Below are 19,849 nucleotides of genomic sequence, written 5' to 3' on the forward strand. Positions count from 1 at the left end.
AGGGCATGCAGAGAAGGTTCTACTGCGGCGGAGGCAGTAGAGCCTCCTTGAATACTTACTTTCTCCCATTAACCGCACTATAGGAACCACCATATTTCTTGCGGTTTCCTATTAACTCTATGATTTCAGGGACGTAGCTTGCAAACATGGCCTAAGGAGAAGATAGGAGACAGAAGAAGAGACTAAAAAAAAAGACAAGCAAAGAAGAGCAGGTCCTCTATTTTAACTTTAGAGAAATCTGTGAAGTCTGAAAGAGGAGCGCTACGCGCTGGAGTAGGTTTTTTTTAATGTGCTAACAGGAAAACGGTGAAAGAGAAAAAGAAACGTGTAATTATTCAAATTGACTGAAGAAAATCATGTGAATGTAAGCTGAAGTTATGTCACAGTTACATTCACAATAGAGAAAAAGTATGACAATGGAATCCAGTTTAAAGGCTAATATTTTCAAATACTGAAAGAATAAAGGAGAAAAATGAAAGCAGATGAGCGACATGTTGAAGAAAAAGAAAAATTAGAAAAATTAAGAAAAAACCTTATGTGCCATGTTTCGCCCAACAAACACACGTCGGGTTGATTTCAGTAGCACAGCTCAATGGATGGCAAACAACTTATGGCTGCACGCCACTGCCCAACCACCTGAATATTCCTGCGTGGAGGAGGCAGACGTGCCAGCTTACAACAGATCCAAGAAATTAGCCTAAGTATAAAATGTGTTTTTTTTACAGTGTTTTTAAGAAAACACCTCAGCCTTTCCCCTTCAAGCTTAGAAAAATCTATCTGTTGTTCTGACCCTTCAAATTAATTACAAATCAATTCATCATTTATACCTCTGCTTTTCATTGCCCTACAATAATAGAGAAATAAAGCTGCACAGTGCCCTCCAGTGGGCAAACTACACAATGTCGATTAAGACTTCTGGCTCTAATTTAACTAACAGTATAGATAACCACTCTCATTCTTAATGACGTGTAGCACAAAACAAAATGCAATCGAAGGGAAAAGTGGGCCTGATTACACCCTTTGAAGGTCTGCAATTGGCTTGATGTCTGTTTCACACTGGTGATTTTACAGGCCACTGTGCAGGTGAATGAAAACTGAAATATTTTTTTTTTTAAAAATCTTCACCAGAGAAGCTATATAGTCACATGAGCCCCCTAGCATGCCTTTTAAGTTTAACGGTAGATTATTATTAACCTTTATTATGGTTTTTTTGCATAGTATTGAGCAAAACGAAAACATTTCAGATTTAGATGACTGAAAAGTCGCTTTAATATACCTCAATCTTACCTCAGTTAAATCCAGGTATTTGATCATATCAAAGTACTGTATGTCCACGCTGAATAATACTTTATAATCCGGTTAACTGTGCCCTCTAAATCGTCATTGCCTATTTTCTTTATCAGGTAATTCGGGTCTGTGTTAAATCCCCGACGGGATATTTTCTGCCAGACTATTCTGAAAGAGGACAGCAATGTTGCTACATCCATATAAAGCTGGGCTGTCATGAATCAACTCTATCTCACTGTGTTTGTTGGAAAGAGGGAGGGAAGGCAGGAGGGTGGAGCCACCTGAAACCGTAGTACCTTTACAGTTAATAACAGATGCAAAAATTCTCAAATATTCTACATGTCATTTAAATCAAAACTTCAGCATTATACCAAAATCAATGCTGCAACACTGTGGACAACTCATACAGTACATGACATGCAACATACTGTGGTGAAGTGGTGAGCCACAAATACACTTCAATGTGAACAATGGGTGAAGCGGGCGTCTCGACTTAAGTCCCAGCATTTATGTGATGGAGGATTTTAAGCGGGAATAAGTAATGAGAGGGATTTTTACCAAACCACCAAGGATGAAGAAGACCATAAACAGGCGGCCCAGGGTGGTTTTTGCATACACGTCTCCATAGCCAACAGTGGACATTGTAACCATGAGTAAGTAGACACATTCCCAGTAGGAAAGTGCCTGGGAATTTTGGAAGTTTTCCCAAGGATCCCCTGAGTTTTCCACCTGGAACAAAGGTCAGAATTTACACAACGACCACGGAAACACACAGGTCTTTGATGAAGCAGTAAATAATTACTGATAATAGGCATCCAGTTGCTACACAGCACCACCACATTTTCACCTAACTTACCAAATGAATGAACCCTGCTGCAGTTAGCCATGTGCTTATGAAGATTGAACACAGGTTCACCAGCTTAATCGAGTTGCTATGTTAGAAAGAGCCAGACAACAGAAGATGAAGTATTAACTGTAGCTGTTACACCGGGATAAGAAGCCAAACTGGAAGCCCTAGCTCACACAAAAATTCAGTCTATGCTTTAAAACACATTATAAGTCTGAGAGTGAAATCAGAATTAAGGTTCAACCTGAACTATTAGAATATGCAACATGGGAGATTTAAGCTCTTAAAACTGTAGCTCCTACTTGAATTTATAGCTTGTACTTTTTCTTGTGTTGTGGTTAGCCATGCTATTCTTGTTACATATGGCTTTGCAAAAAAAAAAAAAAAAAAATCCAAGCAGGCTCCAGGATATTTTCATCATATACAGCTGAAAGTTAAGCCTAATGTCAGTGTAAACAAATGCATTATAAAAGAGTCTGTTATCTTTAATGCGTACTATAATCAGGATTTATTAAGTATTGCAGTGTATATGTTATTGCAGTGCTGTCCCTGTTTGACTTCTATCCACTTCTTTGTCTGTTCTGTCAAGTGAGAGGATTATTCTAAAGCATGTCGATATACTCAAAGCTCTTTCTGACGTGACATCTGTGCAAAACTCTTTAATTCTAAGCAGAAGGGGCACAGCAGCAATCTCTTTTGTTCACGACTGCATGATATGGTACGGTGATATAGTTCAGTGTGCACAACACACAAATACACTTGATGTCAGCGTTTGCCAAATGAAACCTTGTGTTTATTTTGCTGTCAAAATAAAACTACATTCTTTCTCCGCGTGAAGCAAAAGGCAGATGAAAAACAAACTGTCAGCTGTATGAACAAAAAAGAAGAAAAAGCATCAATAAACTTACCTTGTCTTTAGTATATTCAAAAACTGTAAAATTTCTGAGAACTGTATCAATCTTAAGGCCCTTAAAAACCTCAAACCTGTGAGAAAATAAACATAAAACACTGATTAGCAACAAGTCAGGCATCGTGAATGATATCTGATCGTCATTTAACAACCATACCTTTCATACTTTCATCCATGTTTACAAGCTTCATTGGATTCATATTGACAAAAAGTAAAGTCCAACAGATCGACAGGTACTAAGCACTTACGATATTAAAAGAAAATATTTGAAATATTTGTGGGGAAATAAAGCATAATAAAAAACACAAAACAAGCTCGGCATCCCAGATCTTCATCAACTCATAACACTGTGTTTTAATCTCAAGAGCCCCGCTCTGCACCGGCATCTACCTGATACGTGCGTCATTCCCAGTGGATAAAACTGAACGTGGACGAGATGAAAACCTGGATTAGAGTAAAGACAGGTGGATGCTGCCACGCCAAATTGAATGAGTAAACAGATGTGACGTCAAATCCTAAATTTGAGGGTATTTATTTGTTGGGAGAAAAAAATGGAGCCGGTGCACGCTGCCAACAGTCCAAGGACGGCAGAACACCAACAAACGCCAGCCTGAGCTCCTGCTCATAATCACCACTTGGCTGTATTCACATTCAGGTTAAATGACGACCGTGTCATCGCGTGTTTAATGCCGTTACTGTCGATAAGCTCAGATGATCTGCCACAAAATCACATCTGATAAAGTCAAATATTTGCGCTACGCTTCATCGCCGCACTGCAGCAAACAGCCTGCTAAAGGGCGCCTCATATCTGAGCTTGAAATCTAAATGATTCATAGAACTCACTCATTTTGAGAAAGAAAAGCTGCACTATTCACAGTGTTTGAGCTGCATAAAAAATTAAACGCCACCTCAGCCAAGAGAGAGCAATCAAGTTAAATCCGTATCCCTCTGCATTAATTGGGATGATAAATTCTCCTGCTGGAGTGGATTTGTGTGAATGCCAAGTGACACAAATCAAAGACATTACAGGCAATCATTCAGTTAGAGAAAATAAAAATAAATCATCTTTTTTTTTTCTTTTTTATAACAACTAACTGTGTTATGCCGTGCCAAGCGAGTGTTTGCCAGATGCAGAGCATAGCACAGAGCAAATTTTGAACATGCTCCAGCTGACCCACAGCATCCAACACAGGGCTTTAGAAAGAGATTCCCCTCCGCTCTCACGTCCTGAGGATCTTACCCCAGTAGGAGATTACATGGAAGCATGCACCGAAGCTGTAGCAAATGCTGTCCTGGTCCTCTTTATCAATCACCTGGCCGTGGCCCATCCTCACCCTGTAGCCATTCTGGAAGAGCTCCCCGGTGGATTTTTTCCGTCTTCTTGTACTAGAAACCTTCTGGGAGTGTGTGCCTCCATCAGGCCCCCTGTACACTAACATCTTAGTAGGAATCATGTCTAGAAATTGGGTGAAAGTCTTCAGCTTTAGTCCGAAATCTACTTCACATCCACGTCTTCACTGTTCTTCGTCTGCCTTACCAAATATTTCACATGAAAAAATTTTTTAAAATCTCCTCCAGAATATAAAAAAATTAAAAAATCCACAAAAACAGTCAGGTGCTTTCATGTTTCATATTTGCACCCGACGGGCTGGCGTCAAAAACAGGTCTTTTTTTCGAAGAAGTATTTTGATCTGATTTACCTCGGACCTTCACAGTATCCTCGTGGCGAGCTTAAAGCAAACCCTTTTCCCATCAGGATATTAGAGTGTAAGCTCCTTTAGGAATCATCCAGGGAAAGGAAGAGGCCAGACAGCAAGTCTGTCCATCAGCTGGCTTCACAATGTAGCCTACATCTCATCCCAATAACACGGCAACTGCTGCTGACAAACCAAATTTCATTCTCTAATCTTGGAAAGGCACAGAATGTATTGTAGTCTCACATTTAGAGCAGGAAACAAGATGTCATGTGAACAGTAAAGCTGTGTAGGGAAAAATGAAAAGCTTTGGCAATCACTGTTGTGTTTTACTATGGATTTAGTGCTTCAACAATAATCCCTAAATTAATCGTAGCTGATGTAATAGCTGTTATTGTAGTTATACAAAAAAAAATAAAAAAATCACCGTACAGAAAAAATACATGAACTGAAGTTCATTCATTCATCCTTTTAGTGCATTTCAGAAGACTGGGCAGTTCAATTAAAGGACTCGTTTTAATATTCAAGTGATATTAAGAGTAATCTGAAGAGAACTAACTGAGAAAAGAGTGAAATTTTAAAAAGAGGGTTTTTTTCAGGTCCTGTAATTATCTGAAATGTATCTGGGCTCTTCAACCTCTTTATTTATTTAACACATATCACAAATATTTAAATTCGGTTACACTGGTGCACATCGGTGCAGTTAGAAAGGTACATAAAAGAATAACAGCTGTAAAAAATAATCTGGGCTCATTTTACTACTTCAGGACTTCATTGTTCTTACTAATTCATGACTCAGATATCAGTCCACGAAGTGTTGCAAAGAGACGTGAGTGAAGGCGCCAAAAGCCAAAAACACTTGGAACCACAGATCAGTAAACTAAACATGCAAAATATGACATTTTTCTATGAGCAAAGATGCATTGTCAACTTACACTCACCAGCCACTTTTTTAGGTACACCTGTTCAACTGCTTGTCAATGCAAATATATGATTAGCCAATCACATGGCAGAGTGCTTCAAAGTAATAAAAAGACCAAGATATGCAGAAAAGCATCTGTGGACAAACTCTGAAGCAGATGGGCTCCCACAGGAGAAGACCACACCAGATTCCACTCCTCGGCTAAGTTGTTTTTGTGGGGAATATTATCTTCACATACTGTGGGCCCCTTAGTAGCAACTGAGTATTATTTAAATACCATGGCCCACCTGAGTATTGATGGTGATGATATTCATTACTTTATGACCATAGTGTAACCGTATCCTCATGGCTGCTTCCAGCAGGATAACATGCCATGTCACAAAGCTCAAATCATCTCAAACAACAACAGAGCACCTTTGTTATGTGGTGGTATAGGAGATTGTGGATGTGCAGTTGACAAATCTGCAGCAATTCCATGATGCTGTCATGTCACTATGGAACAAAATCTCTAAAGCATTTTTACAACAGCTTGTTCAACCTATGCCACAAAGAATTAAGGGAGTTCTAAAGCAAAACAGGACCGAACCCAGTGCTAGTAAGGTGTACCTAATAAACTGTCCAGTGACTGCATACGAAGCATAAAAACCCAGAACCAAAAACTATTATCTTTTCAGCTGCTGCAGTTTGTTTCTGCGTGAAATATCTGAAGGCATATTCTCCGTAACATCCAAAATGTGTGTCATGCTCGCACCCCGAAGCCTGTCATGCATCAATGAGCTTGTTAATGTGCGATAATATTGGTGCAAACTGGATGTATTTGTGTCAAAGCGTTCAGACAGCAGGACCGGCAGATTGGCAGTTCAGCTAAGCACTCAGTGAAATTTGGACTTTCGAATGGAAGAGGCAATTCGACAGCAGCTGAGCCGGATGCGACCTCATCACTTGTTTGACCTCAGTTTAGCCACACACTAAATCCTCCATGACCAACTGCACCGACCATACTAAAAGAGATTAAGATGCTTTCCATTGAAAAAGAAAGAAAGAAAAGAAACAACAATACATTTTTATGCTTGGAGTTAAGAGCGATCAGCAGAAATCCTTTTTTTAATCAGTAAAATTAAATAGACCTCTCTATTCTATAAGTGTCCCAGTGAGCCAGCATGGGCAGGATGACACCCTCAAAACTAAAGCAGGTAAATGGAATAATTTAGTATGAATTACCAACAATTTTATTATTTACAGCTCTGCTTTTAATTCGCAAACCATGCCCGAATGTTTTTTTTCTAAACCCTCGACAGTAGCCTACGAGTACAATATTAAAAACTAATATCCAGCATACAGGCTGCGCATGTGTAATTTCATTCTCTAGACAGCCTTCTATCTCCTGCCCATGCACCTGATGTGTGACAGGAAGCTCTCTGTTTTGGCTTGTATGAAATACAGTGAAATGAGTCACGCGGGGCTGAGCGAACAACAAAAGCAACAACACCTACACAAACAGTAACAGCGGAACAACGGGGTGCTAACCGTAATAACCGAATCTCAGTGCTGCTCACGCTGTTTGACAATTTAGAAAATGCAGCCTTAACCGAACAAACCTATGTACATAGGCAGATTCTCAGAAGGCTACTGTTGGCTATATGAGTACTGACAAGAGAAATGTTGTCATATAATGTAAACTATTAGAGGTGTATCAAAATATATGTTGATATTATGACCATGATTTGAGTCGTTTGCTAATCTGAGCTTCTTAGACATAAAGATATTAGAAGCGATCGACTAATAATAAAACAAACTGTGTGTCCGAACCACAATATCGCTCTAACATTATGTGGATAATAGTGATTTAATCACTGTGACATGGCTGTTGTGTTTCTTGACGACAAGCAGACATATTTGTTGTGTTAGTAAGCCTTAGACTGCTATGATAGATGGAAAACCAACGCTGAAACTGAACAGAAGTGTTCCTACGGTGTCATTCTGCTCTGCTACGTGGATGAATGACTTTTACATCATCTCTAAAGAAATATTCTTCTCTTTTGATGCACTGTCCATAAATGCTAACTCAGTGCCAAAAGCAAAGCAACAACCAGTCTGCACACATTGTGAAATTTTGCAGATTAAATAATCCAACAAAAACACAGAAATTGGACCAGACATCAAGTACAAGTACAAATACCATTAAGGAGTTGATGAATAACACAATAACTATATGTAAATGTATATAACACTATAGACAGTCTACAACATGTATAAACAAAATAACAATCTGATATCCAAAAGACAGCCGATCAGCTAAAATGCAAGCTATACTCCCATGTGTCCACCAGATGGCAGCAGCAACCAGCATCAATACATTCTACTGTTTCCTGTTTTGACACCGCAAGTCACAATAAATCTGCTCAGTGAAAATGCACAGGCACATTATTGAAGTGTAGTAATCAGGCTGTTCTACTGACTTAAGAGGGCAGGAGTGTTTCTTGCTGAAAGCATAGCTGCTGTTGGTTATATGGAAGGTTTGTTCTTCAACCCCTCAACTTAATCCCCTAATTTCTCACAGACCTCTCCGAGTGATGAGCTTCAGACATTTAGAAGATTGACTTGTATTCTTGCGCTCAAGCCCCCAACAAAGCCTGTTACCTTTTTTTATCCTTTCGTGTACTTTTCAGCCACACCGTGATTTCATTTGAGTGTTATTAACGGTGCCGTAGAGAGCTCTGCTGGAGAGGTGAAGGGTATGTGAATGACAACTGCAGTATAAAGCCTGCTAAGCACAAGACCGGGCCAAAGACATGGACTCAAGTGGCACACCTTTTCAGTCATACAACATTTGATCCTACGTTAAAGCAAGCCAGCATGAGTTCAGTGAACAAAGATAACAAAGCGTTTGAGTCATTATTGCTAATCAACTTACATGCTGTGCTGTACCAGAGGTTTTTGAAAATGATGCACAATTCCATCATGATAGTGAGAATCGTATTCTTCATGCACGTCATGCAATGTGTCAGCTTGAAGTTAATTTCATGACAAAAGCATCAAACTTATATGGCTAACAATAGGGGCGCACCAATGTCTGTCTTTGCAGCTTTAGTGATGTGCTGAGATTATCTGGTGTGCAAACGACAGCTGTTAGACTTGTTAAATCCACCAGGGGGCACTGCAAGCCGCTGGTAAATAAATGCTCATTGATTCACTGCCAGTAAAGAGAGCCTTCTTACCAAGCCAGCTCCTGTTCAGGTACACTGACACAAACACTGGAGGAACGGTGAAGAAGTCCACCACAGAGTTCACCTCCAGCCAGAACCACAGCTTGTCATTGGCAGCAATAAACTGCGAATACAAAGAGTAGAGTAAAAATTTTAAAAAGAGAGAAATTTGCTACTTTCAAATGAAAACACAAGAGAAAAATCACAGAGGAAAATTCATAAATCTTCCCTTAACGCTTTCCCCAATAAGGACGTAATCACGACTTCTTCTTTACCCTTATTGACAAGTTTTGACACCTTAATATATATCAGCAAAGATGTGGTTTGATGACCATTAGAATAGGTTCCTGGGTTTTTCCCAGGGTAGCTCCAGTTAAGCTGTATAGGCAAAGATCACCCTCACTAACTTCTGATGCACGCACAGTCAGTTTGTTCTGGAAGCAAACATGACACAAACTGCTCAGTTTGGAAAAGAGAAACAAGGGCTACATCTAGTAGGCGTCCAAGGGGGAAAGAGTTAACTGAGATGGGGACTCTGAGTTCTACTTACACGGAGGCCAAAGTAGAGCAAGAAGAAGACGTTGAATGCCATGTCAATCTGCAACGTGAAGTCTTTGTAGAAGTTCTGACAGGACTCGATGGGACTGTTAGACAGAGACAAAAACAAAAGATGCTCATGTCCAAAGGCAGGTACTGACAATGGAGTGTGAAAACACAAGGTCATTTCTTTGAAATCAAAATGTTTCATGAAAAATAAAACATAAAAGATGCATTCTTCTTTTCCTGAAAATGCATTTTTAAGATTTCCAAAAAGAAGAGAAAAATAAGTGCTCAAAAAAGTGCAATAGTAAGTGTTTTCCAATGTTTTTTTCTGTTGAGAAAGGGCATGCATTTATTGTCACACAAGCAGTAACTTGTTGCTGTACCTGATTAACCCTTAAATAACTGCAAAGCAATGTATCTGAAGAATATGTTGAATTCCCAGAGCAATATTTCACATTGAAACGGTGCTCCGTTCCCATGAGTCTTGCATTTCCCATCTCATATGCAAACATTTCGCATAAATATTAGATCAAACATGATGGAAATGCAGAGGCAAAGCAGTAGTTTAAGGGTTAAATGCATGCAGGGTTCATGTCTCTTTTTTTTGTTTAATGAAATCAAGCAGCCATAGCAAATGCTAGCAATGTAGTGAAGTCTCACCCTTAATAAGCTTGTATCTGGCACAAAGAATTCAAATAAAGAGAAATAATTAACCAAGTAAATGTAAATGTAATAGGTTAGTATGATTGCGTACCAATATTCATGTCCTGAAAGTGAAAAAAAAAAAGCCTTAATTATTATTACTAACACCTAAAATGAAAACACAGGCTTAGTGCACATTTAAAATAGAACAAGACTCAGAAACAGTAAGCAGTTAAAGCATTAACTGATTAATAAATGTTTTAATGAACAGCTGATCATTTATGTAAACAGTGACTGTTAGTTGTGTTAAAGTGGGAATCTGCACTGTAGTAATGAATCGGTTAGTCAATCTAGAGCAAGTTCATGTACGACAATTTTGCTGCTTTTAGACACAGATGAACACTTTTGATTTTTAGACCATTCATCATACAAATCATATTTGTCTATCTAAGCCCAAAGAACTTTTTTATTATGATTTTTGATTATTTTTGATTTTATCCACAAAATTGGCTGATAAACTTTTGGGTTTTTTTCCTGCAAGCAGAGACTGCACGTAGAGATCTTTTGAATCACATTAGCTCCAAGCAGGTATCTCTCATGGATTTAGCTTGTTGGCTCTCTTTACCTGCAGCGCCCCTACACTTGAATTCACAAGCTTCGCTAATGCACACTGCTCAGCAGCTGCAGTTCTCCCCTGTGCTGTTTAATACCACTCGGATTAAAGCAAATTGCTTTTGTTACGTGAAAAAAAAAAAAACCAACTAATAGCCTCCCTGTGATAAAACACTATCCCTGTGGAGTACACAAAGTGATTATTTTTTTGAACCAATCCGATACAGAGCAGTGACTCCCATTTGATCTTTAGCTTTAGCATCACTGATGTGATGATGACTGATAGTCGTCAGGTTTCATCCCAGTTCTATTCGAGGATCTATTCTCTAAACGTTAGCTATATAGAGGCTTCATTATAGTTCTGTTAAATTTTAACGCTTAATTTTTTTTTACAACCTTCAACGACTCTCTAAGATATTTAGTAATTCTAATTAAAATAAGACTTAGTAAACCTAGAATGGTTTACATCCTCAGTGTACAACAATACAGTACTTAATGTCTGCATTGCTCTTTTTATGTATTCAAAATTTACAGAGAAGGTGGTGAAAAATAAAATCCTAACTCATCTTCTCCATGGCATCTCTAAGAATAGCCCATGCTGGATGGTTCTGCCCTCGTTCACCGTAATGACACATCGGTCCAGTAAATCCCCATCATTGCAGGATGACAGACCACACACAGGCAGATCTGCAGAGCTAAATAATTGAGTTCCAGCAGGCCTGGTTTGGAAGATGTCTAGGAGTGTTATGGATCATGAAACAGTCCCTGCCCACAGCAGATCTGGTCTCTCCCACCTTCATTCAATTCAGGCTCAGATCAATCAAGATGGACCAGCTCGCATGTAACTGGGTTAATGCTGTCTGATGATACTGTATGTGCATATATTTTGCAAAGTAAAGGAATATTTTCATACAAATTCTGAGAATATTTAAGACTTATTGTTTCTACCAGCTCAAAAAGGCTCAAAAGTAGAGCTAAGAGGAGATTCTGGATGTATACATAACCACTTGTTTCAAATCCAACATCATTTCTTTTTGTCAGTGTTAATGTTCTCTTCACAAGTGGTGAAAAAAAATCAGCTACTGCCTGTTAAAGGTAACTCTGGGTTTTGCTTTGTCACATGTACTGTATATAAAAGATGGACGTAGATTCCAGGTCTAAAAAAGCCAAGTCAGTGTTCAGGTGCACAGGCCTCAGTCACGCAGTCACCCGGCCGGCAACCACATAGTATCCACTGGGTGCTACAGGGAAATGTGTATTCCTCAACAGGTTTGCGAGCTAGTTAAAATCAGTCTAAGATGGTGATGCATCAAAGACCTCCTTCTGATTGCTTTGGTTGCTAACAGATTGGCATAGTTTCCCATAGTCTGCATGGAAGATGTCCACTTGTCTGCAAACACTCACTAATTATCCACGAACTCTAGTGAAGCTTGAAAAATTGCGACACAAACCTACAAGTTGTGCCGTACCACTGAAACCAACATGTTTCAAAAAGTACAGCTTTGATTTTCAAAGTTTTTCTGTTTCCAGTTTGTGTTGCACTTTTACGGTTTTACAAAAACTTAGCGATTAGTTGCAGAGTGTTTTCAGATAAGTCTGCATCTTCTATGCAAACTATGTGTGATGTCAGTACCTCAATGTCATAAACAATCACGAGAAGGCTTTTGGTGCAGCATCCAATTCAGTTTCATCACTGGTAACCACTGGCAACTTTTATTTGGGAAACACACATTTTTCCCTAGTGAACAGTGGTTGCAAGGTGGTTGCCAACTGGTCTCTAGGGCTATGTGACTGGGACTTGGATTTGCATTCTTTCTAATAAATTCATCATTAAAGAGCCTGTTGGTGAGTTTATGGTGTGAACTGAATAAAAAAAGGTTGTCCATTTTGTAAATATAGTCAAAAAGGAGGAAAAGCAGGATATGATTTGACAGCACGATAGCTATGCCCATCTCCTATATACAGTCTAAGTTTGTTAGCTGTATATGAAGTCTAGAATCTTTGAGTGTTTAAAGTCATTATTGAAATAAACAACCAAACTATTTAAAACTAAGAAGATAAAATGAAAACATGTAATAGTTTGTTAGTATGGGACATCTCTCCAGCTGATCAGGTGATCCAGACTTAAAAATGACAGTTACATAGAACCATGACGTCCACAGTAAGACAAAACTCAAGATTTATGAATTAGAGCTCCATGTACAGACCTAAACCTCCTCTGTGCAGCTCACAGCTCTTCTCTGAATATAAGTGGGTCTGCTATGTTGACATCTCTCTCCATGTCACTTTAAGTTAGGTCAGCCTGTCCATCATATAACAGCCTCAGCAAGGCTTGCACTAATTACAGGAAAGGCTATATCTGTTACAGTCTGCTGCCACTTGCGAGAGAGCAGCTAACTGGCTGCTCTTTGGCTCCAAGTAGTGAAAAAAAATGGTGTCTGAATAATAGAAAGACCTGGATAATACTGACTGAAAACTCAGGCAGAGAGCCTCATTGAACTAATATGGATATAAGTCAGCAAGCAGGTGCTAGGGCATCAGTCCTTCTACATTTAACAATGTCTCTTCTTATGCATGATGAGTTTAAAGAGAGAGGGGTTGAACGTCATCCTCCATCAGGTGAAAAGGCACTCGGAGACACTACAGGCAAGTTCTGAGAACAGGAGGCCACAGATGGCATCGGTAAGGATGTAACTCTATCTGAGCTTGTCCAGATAATGAAATGAGATCATGCTTGCAAACCACATCAGAGCAAGCCAAGCCCTCAGCTGTACGTCTTCTTATGCAATAACAAATAAGCTGAACGTGTGCCTGCAGGAGGCTGATTATATGAGTTTACAGCTCATTTTCCCTTCTCTGCTTTAACATTACTCCCAGTGGAGACTCACTGTGGGCTTGATAGAAGCTTTTATCCTGGCGTGTTTTACCCCACTTTCTTAATGACACTGTGTCCAAACACCACAAGGCCGCAGTAACAGTATACTGCCTCACATGTAGCTTAAAGACCCTTCCGCTTCCTCTAGTCTGATTACCGATGGCGATTGTTTTGAACAGGAAATTTTGGACTTTCCTGCCTCTTTGAAAGTCTGATCCTTTCATTACAGAGATTAAGCAAATTTCATCTGTGAGCTCTAGCTGGTCGTCAGCGGAGATCGCAAAGGAGGACCGGAGCAGTTTACCTGGAAAATGATTGGATTAAACAACAAACAAGCAAAAAATAGCAAGCCCGTGTTCTAAATGCCATATAACCATGACAAAGCACTCAGTGGTATTAAGGCTACCTTACATGTACTTCACATTCATGTGTCTGCACTACTACAAATAGAACTACAATAGATTTTAGCAATTTAGACTGTAATGTAACAGAAACATCAGCAGCGTTATTACTACACTTTATATTCATTTCCCTGGAACTAAACTGCGGTTCTTTGTAAAGTGAATTAAGCTAATTCAAACCTGACTGACTTTTTCTAATTGCACTGCGCTCCCCTACAAATTTTCCACCATTAGCTAGTTGGATCAGACGTTAAACAGTCATTAACCTGCTCCAAAGTCAACATAATGTCTGACAGCACCAGTTTGTACCCATATGCGAGTGACGCGGGTATTTCTCAGGTGAATTCACAGCTGGTGAGTGACCATTACATGTCCTGCCTTCTGCACACTACACCGAGGAGTGCTTCCAGAAGGAAGGATGAGGCTGGCAACAAGACGACTTCAGACGGTGACCTGAAAATTTCCTGGAGCTCATGACTGAAAACAGGTTTTGAGGCCAAGGACAGCAAAACTGAAGAACAAACTTCTGATATCAGTTTCATTAATCCATCTACAGACATGCTCTGATTGGTAGAGCTGCTATGAGGTTACATTTCCATGAAGACTGTGTCTAGCTATGAGGTTACTGATCTTAAAGTGAGTCATATCAGTTAAACTCTCAAAAACCTGTGAGCTACAGGGGAAAAGAAAAAATTACAGAGTAAGTTTAAAGCTAATTACTTACTCAGAGGAATCTATGAAGTATATCACAAGGGCTCCGATGCTGAGTGCAAAAACGAGCACCACCTGCAGAGAATGGGAAAAAATATATATTTTTACTTTAAGTTGAAGTGGTACAGTACAGTATATACACATGCACACTGGACTAGACAGCAGTTTTTTAATCTTTAAGATGTATTGGTAAATGGACACGAGCCACATTTGTCTCTAATTATTTCATTTATTTCACTATTTTAACTGATTTAACAACTTTTAGAAAATGAGAAAAACAACTGGATTAGGTTGAAATACGATGACATATTAGCAAGCTTAAAAAAAATCAAATACATTTAAAAACTGTACAGTTTACACCATATGGATATTTGTCTTTGCCCAACAAAGAAAAAACAAAAATCCCCAAACGTTTCTTTTTTGGTCACAGCTTCACCATAAACTGATCATCATCTGGGTTTCAGAGTCATGTCAAAACAAACCGAAAATATCTCCCGATTGTTTAATTCCACGACATCAGAAAACCCTGAAACGCAGCATGTACGTAACAAATGTTTTACATAGCAAATATTAGATGGCTATTAATCAGCAGACCTTGATGCATCTTGCCAGCCTGTTATTATTGTGTTATATAAACCAAAAAGAAAGAGTCACAGTGTCACAAACAGACTACAGTGTTACTGTATATCTGACAGCATAAATAAATACGCAAGAGCTTGCCTCATCATGTAAATTGGCAGTGGAGGTGTGGGCGAAGTGACAGAACGTGGCTTCAGCTTTCGGAGATGCAGCTGAGCCTGAAGCTTCGACGTTGACAGTGAAGCAGCACGATAATAAAAACCAGGGTGTCGCTTTTACTCTGTTCACGTTGCCTTCTTCTGCAGGGAGAAGACACTGATGAATAGATCCAAGTCTGGAAGTGACCAATAGAATCCCAGGCCAGGAGGGAAGCAGGTTGCGGGGCAATAAATATGACTGTCAGTGATGGTGAGCCGCCAGCTCTGCCACGGAGTGAGCTTAGGTGAAACTTAATCACTTCTGCCAGCCCCACAGGAGTTATAACAACAGCATATCTAGTGATGGAGAAACCAAGATTCAGCTGATCCACCTTCGTTTCAGTCTACCCGTGTTCTCACCTGACAAAACTACTAACAGTGAAAACCAGGGAGTACTCCTTGTATTTGTCCAACCAAAAAAGGCAGCTGAAGATGATCAGAAATACGGGCCAGAAGATAAAAACCTCTAAAATCTCTAACTACAGCACATTTTTTAAAAAAAAGGAAAGTAGGCTAAAAAGCAGATAAACCAGTTTATACATCTTACATTTTGCAATGCAGCTGTTGCACAATCAGTTTTCTGCCATTTGGGATGGGGAAGACCTAGATTTTTAATCCTTTAAACATAATGTTAATGCTACAGCATCATCAATTGACATTTATAAGTCAAAAAGCACAGCAGCTTATTAAAACCGTTGTGAAACAAGTGTCCTAATTTTCCCTTTTACAGCCAGCGCTAATGTAGACGAGGGCGCGACCCCGAGAGACACAAATAAGAACAGAAAGGTTTCTGCCAGACAGCAGAACAAATGTTCTACATCCCGAAATACACTAGCAGGTTATCTGCAAGCCTACCTGGCTTTCATCTATTTAGAAATGACACAATGGCCATCCTGAACAAGAAACCAATGGGCATGCATAATGAATGAACCCCGGTTAATTCATTTCCATGATGTGAAATTGTCTTGTCAACCTGCAACCACTGATGGCTCTGTAATGACAAAAAGCACCCGCATGCATTTTTAATCATCCCCTCTTCTTTCAAAGCCAGGAAATCTCTTTATGCCTCTGACTGTCCCAGTTTAGAAACTGGAAACAATGTTACTGCAACCCTAGAAATGCTAATCCCAACAGAAGACGACGACTCAGCAACAGCAGTAAATAACACACTCGGGCCGTTACAATGACTGGGCAGTCATGACTCAGTTTGTCAATGAAGCGACATCAGGCAGTGCCAGCGTTCATCATTCATCTCTGTCATCCCATAATGATGCATCACATCTGTATATTCAGCCTCCCTCGGATGTTTGCTGGCAGATGGCTCCACCCACAAGGGGGCACAGAGCTCACAGAGAGGACTGACCACTCCTGCATGATAACCAAGGGAGCTGCCAAGATATACTCAACTCAAATTTGCATTTATTTTTTGACAACATACTCTTACTTAATGCCAGCGTAGACTGCACGTCAAGAAGAAATTTGCATTAAAAGAAATCTTTTCCCCAGAAATTTAAACAACTGTTCACTGCCAGGATGAAAAACTTTGCATCTTTACGGGCAGGTTTCAAGTCATGAGACAAGTCACTGGAGGCAAATCCAAGAACTTTTGAATTTAAAAATGATCCTTTTTAAATCAGTATTTTGTTACACAGCTGAAAGGAAGCACTTTTGATCTCTTGGTGTTAGATTTTTCAGTCGGGTCTTCATGTTGCACTTGATGACGCACAGATATATTATCTAAACATTGTCCTCGGTGACTATTATCGGCCTATTTTCAAATGAGATGACATTCACCGCTGTCACTGGTTGATATTTATTCACTGAGTCGCATCAGCTGTAAATGGTTACATTGTCAGAGACGGTATGATGAACGGGCAGCACGGTGTTACGGCTACAACCAGCTGGAGCCTTCCTGTGTGAAGTCTGCGCGTTCTCTCCGTGCTTCAGTGGTTTCTCTCTGGGTGCAGTCCAAAGAAGTGGGTGGGTTATGCTAATTAGCCAACCTAAATTAGCCGTAGGTGTGAATGTGGGCATGAATAGTTATTAGTCTACGTGTTGTCCAGGGTGTACCCCACCTTTCACACTACGACAGCAGGAATAGACTCCAGTGCCCCCACAGCTACCTTGGATTGAATCAGCAGAGTGTAATGACTGTGATAAAGAGGTGGGAATCTTTAAACCTCTTACTTATTTAGTTTTTGAATACCTGGCATAAAAAGTGAATTAAAAAAACATTAACCTTTGTGGTAAATGTGTCTTTGGATAAGGTTTGGCTTTTGCGCTGTACCCATGACTAATGGTTATCAAGTGTTTCTTGATTTAAATGTGAAAAAGGTTTTAAGTAGGGTTGCTTTTAAGATTTTATCACTTGTATGTCTAAGGCTTTTAAGAAAAAATACTAAAACTTGGAATTTAATCTGAAAGAAAACTCACAAGAGAAAGCTTAACTATCTGTGAAGCAATCTGCATAAATAATTGACCAATTCAATAAGAGATAAATAGATAGAAAAGAACAAATTTAATTTTTGACTCCAATATCATCAGTGATGCTGTGTATGGTGTGCAGGGCTGCAGAGTGCACAAGCAGGTCTCAAGCCTTCAGAAGGCAACCTGCAAACATCAAAAAACCCACTCATTCTCCTCCACTCTTCCTGAAGTGTGACTCACCATCATCATGTACATACGAGAGCCAGCATCTAACATAAAAACTTCTATTTTAATAATAGTTAAACGTTGTAAAAATTGGTAAAAGGAAATGAAAGAGGTGAAGACTGACAGTAGCAGTTTGATGAGAATCCGATAAATTTATTTTTCCCCATAAATACCTTTTTCAAATAAAGGATCTGGATCTTTTGAATGCTCATTAAGATTTTTGTTGGGGAAGAAATGTGCTAATTCTGCAATAGAAGTCTCTCTTCCCCCGATAGGAGAGGGAGAACCAGTAACCAGTTTGCCCCACGTTCTCTTAAAGCGTGTAGTAAATATAGGATCTTGATAAACAGTAGATGCATTGAGAGTTGGGTACGGCACTGCTTAATCCCATTTGTTCATGGGAGCAGAAATCTCTGACCTAATGTTCCTTATGGATGACTGTCCCACAGCAGCTTCAACCACCACACGGTGATGCTTTCCAAAATAAAATGACCTAAGGACTACCCCGGGAAACTCCAGCCAGCCCATCTGTCTGACCTCAAATGCTACATTGATTCATGAGGTATCTCGTGTATACCACAAAAATACAGAAACGCACAAGAGAGACTGAATAAGTTGATGTGCTATCATTGAGCTGAAAAGTATTTGTAATCCACAAGGTAAGATAACTTTAAACTTCAGATTCGTTTTTTTAAAGGACAAAGTACAAAATTTAAATTGCTGCAGTCTCATATATATAAATATATATTTATATTTTTTTACTTCACTGAAAACTGATTTGGGATTTCTGTCTGAGATGGGAAAATACAGAGTTTCTGTAGTTTTAGAGCAGCTGTAAACGTCTGTGAGATCGGCCTTGGTCTGTGAACAATGCTGTAGAGTCTTTATGACTGTTCTCAATAACTACGCTTCATCCTTTTCCCGAGGTGATAACAGCAAATTAGCATGTTTACAACAACAGCTGTAAACGTGATTGAGTGCAGCCTTGACAAACACAGACAACGGATGAACATCTTAGACATTTGCAGTGTCATTGCTGACACGGTGCTGTTTCAATGGGCAGCGCATGCAGTAGGAAAACCCAAGATTAGAGAGATGTTATAACTGGCCACCTGATTGATGATCAACTCGTAGCTGTAAATGATTTCTGAGTAATGTTTGTACCCAGCAACAGTTTAGAAACCACGGCCATATCTGCAGTTTTAGTTCTATCTTGTATTTTCATTACAGCAAGTAGCTGATATGTTCTATCTTCTATTAAGGACATCTTTGTTATTGCTGAATCTGGTTGAAATGGCCATTTGAATAGTCTAGAGGTGACACTGCAAATGGGAAGGGAAAATAAACTCTTACAACAACAATAATAAACCGAATAATACGCGAAATCACCCTAAATCTGCTGTACGTGTTCATCACTACAGGGGACTGTCCTCTCCCCCTTCCTCTTCACCCTCTACACCACAGACTTCAGCCACTGCACAGAGACCTGCCATCTTCAGAAGTTTTCTGATGACTCTGCGGTGGTTGGATGCATCAGCAGGGATGATGAGACAGAGTACCGGGCTGTGGTCGACTCCTTTGTCACGTGGTGTGAGCAGAATCATCTGCAGCTCAACGTGGCAAAGACCAAGGAACTGATCGTGGACTTCAGGAAGACCAGGAAACACTTGACCCCTGTTTCAATCCAGGGGGTCAGTGTTGACATTGTGGAGGACTATAAATACCTTGGAGTACACATTGACAATAAACTGGACTGGGCTAAAAACACCAC

The 19,849-nt window shown here is 39.6% G+C and overlaps 1 protein-coding gene across 8 annotated transcripts in view; it reads right to left on the reverse strand.

Moving 5' to 3' along the window:
* LOC308390961 (calcium-activated potassium channel subunit alpha-1a-like) overlaps window positions 1–19,849 on the reverse strand; it is a 103,474-nt gene that overhangs the window by 41,758 nt on the left and 41,867 nt on the right. For 7 of the 8 annotated variants that reach the window (XM_080873354.1, XM_080873358.1, XM_080873357.1 and 4 more), the window contains 7 exons: window positions 14,664–14,725; window positions 9,417–9,510; window positions 8,879–8,990; window positions 3,043–3,118; window positions 2,144–2,219; window positions 1,846–2,016; window positions 60–151 (listed from right to left, as the gene is read on the reverse strand). In XM_080873354.1, coding sequence (XP_080729480.1) covers window positions 60–151; window positions 1,846–2,016; window positions 2,144–2,219; window positions 3,043–3,118; window positions 8,879–8,990; window positions 9,417–9,510; window positions 14,664–14,725 — 683 coding nt within the window. The remainder of the gene's footprint in view (window positions 1–59; window positions 152–1,845; window positions 2,017–2,143; window positions 2,220–3,042; window positions 3,119–8,878; window positions 8,991–9,416; window positions 9,511–14,663; window positions 14,726–19,849) is intronic. The other variant, XM_080873355.1, reaches the window with a different exon arrangement.

This window comes from Rhamphochromis sp. 'chilingali' (genome assembly GCF_963969265.1).
Source record: "Rhamphochromis sp. 'chilingali' genome assembly, chromosome: 22".
Classification (NCBI taxonomy): Eukaryota; Metazoa; Chordata; class Actinopteri; order Cichliformes; family Cichlidae; genus Rhamphochromis; species Rhamphochromis sp. 'chilingali'.